The sequence below is a fragment of the Octodon degus genome, unplaced genomic scaffold (assembly GCF_000260255.1).
Source record: "Octodon degus isolate 3935 unplaced genomic scaffold, OctDeg1.0 scaffold00081, whole genome shotgun sequence".
NCBI lineage: Eukaryota > Metazoa > Chordata > Mammalia > Rodentia > Octodontidae > Octodon > Octodon degus.
Window position 1 is genome coordinate 8,528,194 of NW_004524657.1, and position 3,326 is coordinate 8,531,519.

The 3,326-nt window shown below is 34.6% G+C and overlaps 1 protein-coding gene across 1 annotated transcript in view; it reads right to left on the minus strand.

Moving 5' to 3' along the window:
• Impg2 (interphotoreceptor matrix proteoglycan 2) overlaps positions 1-3,326 on the minus strand; it is a 159,433-nt gene that overhangs the window by 64,810 nt on the left and 91,297 nt on the right. Inside the window, exons 7-8 of the mRNA XM_023721297.1 lie at positions 1,828-1,877; positions 952-1,034 (exon numbers count right to left, since the gene is read on the minus strand). Coding sequence (XP_023577065.1) covers positions 952-1,034; positions 1,828-1,877 — 133 coding nt within the window. The remainder of the gene's footprint in view (positions 1-951; positions 1,035-1,827; positions 1,878-3,326) is intronic.

The following is a 3,326-nucleotide window of genomic DNA, read 5'->3' on the forward strand; positions in this document are numbered from 1 at the left end:
TAATAGTGTTTGTAAATAGGATATCATGTCTGCATCTTGTACAGCAAATAACAGTGGGAGGCCATTAACTGGTATCCATTTTATAATAGTGTCAGCCATTTTCTTAAGTTTCTATTCCCCTGCTAAGTTAAATTTATGGTCCTTCTCACCTTGCCCATTCCCTTGAATCATGTGCTATGCCCCAGGAGTTGCACCTTCCCCCGTTGCCTAGATACCTGCCAACCCCAAGAAAAGAGACTTCCTCATTCCTACACCCCCTATATATACCCAGCACCTCCCCTGAATAAACTGAGACTTGATCAGAATCCTGTTTTGTCTCCGTTCTTTGTGTCTCCTGTCCTTTGTCCCCTCTTCAATTCCCCACTCCTCCCCCAGGTGACCTTCATTGACTGACCCGCTGGTTTGGGACAAATAACCACTAGGAAGAGAGTATGTAATGTGTTAATTATTGAAGCTGTCATACCAATTTGATTTGAAACTGGCTCATTGCTATTTGTCTCTCAATAAAGTTACAGAAAAAAAACAATGAAGACTCAGATATAGGATTTAATGTTTTTAGACACATTCTTATTAGTAAGATGCATTTAAAAGTCATGTTAATTTTTAAATTTTAAGTTAAATAAAATCTTATTCTTTTCCTCTAAAGGAAAAAAGAGCCAACACATGATTTATGAAGGATTAGCATATAAACTTCTCACAATGAGAGTTCCACATGTTGCATGTCATTTTTTGTAAAATGTGAAGCCCTCTCCTACCAAAACCTCCCCAAAAGAACAGACTTGTTTGCCCTCCAATGCATGTCAGATTTTTAATGCACTGGTTCTAAAATTCATGATATTTTTAGAGCAAGACACCACACAAAGTCCTAAATAGTCCACTAATGAAATACAAACTTTCCCCTAACTCCGGTCCACCATGCGAGAAACTAGGTAGCAAAGTAGCATGACTCACACTCTCCTCTGGTGTCCCCAGGCTGCTCTCTGAGGCCCCTTCATAGGAAGACGCTCCTGGGTATGGAACACTGACAACAGCACCTAAGCGAAAACAAAAGCACATGTGTAAATTCAGTCCTTCGTTAAGTCAAAACTCATGCCAAGAAATTAGGAATTGACTTCAAAAACTACTCTTAAAAACCTTTGCTTTTTCATACTGGAAATTCAGTTCATTTTAACCTCAAGACACATTTGCCATGGGTCTTCTCAGAGCAAAAAATATAACTCTCCACAAGCATTTTTTTTATGTCAAGCTAGATACTGGGGATATAAAAAAGAAGTTTCTCTTCTCAAGTATCTATACTATAGAGGAAAAGTAGGTGAAAGTTAGCTGTGTTTTGCTAATCATTAAAACTGCACCAACATGCTATTCTATTTTTGTATATGATTGAAATTTCTAATAAAGAAGCTTGTATTTTATAATGAAAAATAAAGAAAAAACCTCCAATCCACCAGGCATACAATGTTAAAGGTACACATAAACTATATCACAAAATTCAATCATAAAAACCCTTACTCTGAGAAATTCCATAACACAAATGACAAATAATTATCATTAAAAATTCCACTTTTTGACATAAGCCTTAAAATAATTTATTAGGTTGTCCTTTCATTTTTAAGGCTGTGCTCTGTCTTGCAATATAATTGACAAAGATTTTGAGTATTCACAACACAATGCAATAAAATAAGTAAAAATAATTACTTTTTCTCGAGATTTTTGAAAAAATATATAAAAAGAACTGTTTAAATATGCATAGAAAAATTACACTCATTGAATATTTTTTTAAATCATAAATAACTGTTTTAAACAGTGAATAAAGGCACAAAAGTATACCTTGCAATGTGGAAGTGTCACCAGTAGGAACTGGAGATGACAATCTAAGTCTGCAAAATCAAAAAATGTTTGCAGTTAATAAAAAGAAACATAAGGACTTACAATGAAATATAGGATTTGTTTTCCAAAGGGAAATCACTAGACCATCAAGTGTTCCAAAGTATCAAGTACAAAAGTTTTTAACAATTATAACTTTAGGGTTCAGATAGTTCAGTGGTCTAAGCACCTGCATGGAAAGTGCAAAACCCAGATTTGATCCCCTCTACTGCATGCAATCTTGCCCCAAAACCCTGGCTCGCCCTGCTGGCCACAGAAACCAGCCATGGTGGCAAACACCTGTAATCCCAGTGCTGGGGAGGCTGAGACAGGAGGATCACTTAAGAGTCCAAGCTGTATAGCAGAACCCTGTACCAGAGAGAGAGAGAGAGAGAGAGAGAGAGAGAGAGAGAGAGAGAGAGAGAGAGAGAGATATTTTTAAAAAGGAGTTCAGTTGTATATAGATCGGAATTTGCAATATCCACTACGGACTCGGGCAGAGGTATAATACCTGATATTATATGATATAATAATTCATCATAAACATGAATTGTTTGCCAATTTAATATGATATTGCCATTAGTTTGTCAGAAATGGCTTTTATCAGATTGAAATCATGTCCTTCTACATTTATTTTTGGGGGTTTTATCAGGAATAGATATTGTACTATATCAAAACCTTTTTCTTTATCCATTGAGATGACCGTGTGTTTCTTGTTCTTGTATTTATGTGACGCATTGCATTTATGTGTGTAAAACCATCCTTGCATACCTGGGATGAAGGCACCCTGGTCATGATGTAGGATCTTTTTAGTTAGTTGAATTCTGATTGCCAATATCTTGAAGCTTTTTGCATCTATGTTCCTTAAAGAGATTGGCCTATAGTTTTCTTTTAAATTGGGTTACTTGTGCATTTTTTTTAGAGTCTCATGCTTCATTTTAATGATGTTATACATGTTCCAAGTGATTCACATTTAACATGGAAGAAAAACTACATGTGAACAAAACAGTGGCTTCTGGGTTTATCCTATGCATATATGTGTATACTCATATCTACAAATACATGTTACTCATATTTTCTTTTTAAAGAATACAAAATAGTGATAGAAAAATCAAACAGCATTAGAAACAATACAGGATTTCACTAAACAAAGTAACAGGAATTCAACAATGATCTTCACTATCTTGAACATTAAGGGAAGACTGAGAACTAAAACAATTCTTGAAAATTAGTATTTTTTTAATATTTCCACTTATTTTATTCTTTTTTTTCTTTTCAAAGTTTTATTGATAAACATATAGTAATGAGACAGTTTCAAATCAAATCAAAAGTACAGTTTCAACAAATAATACACTGCATACATTCTTCTCAGTGGTTAATTGCTGCACAAGATGCAGACCTGTGATCCTACTTACAAACACCATTAGAAAAAATCATTCTATTCATTAAGAGAATGCAACTAT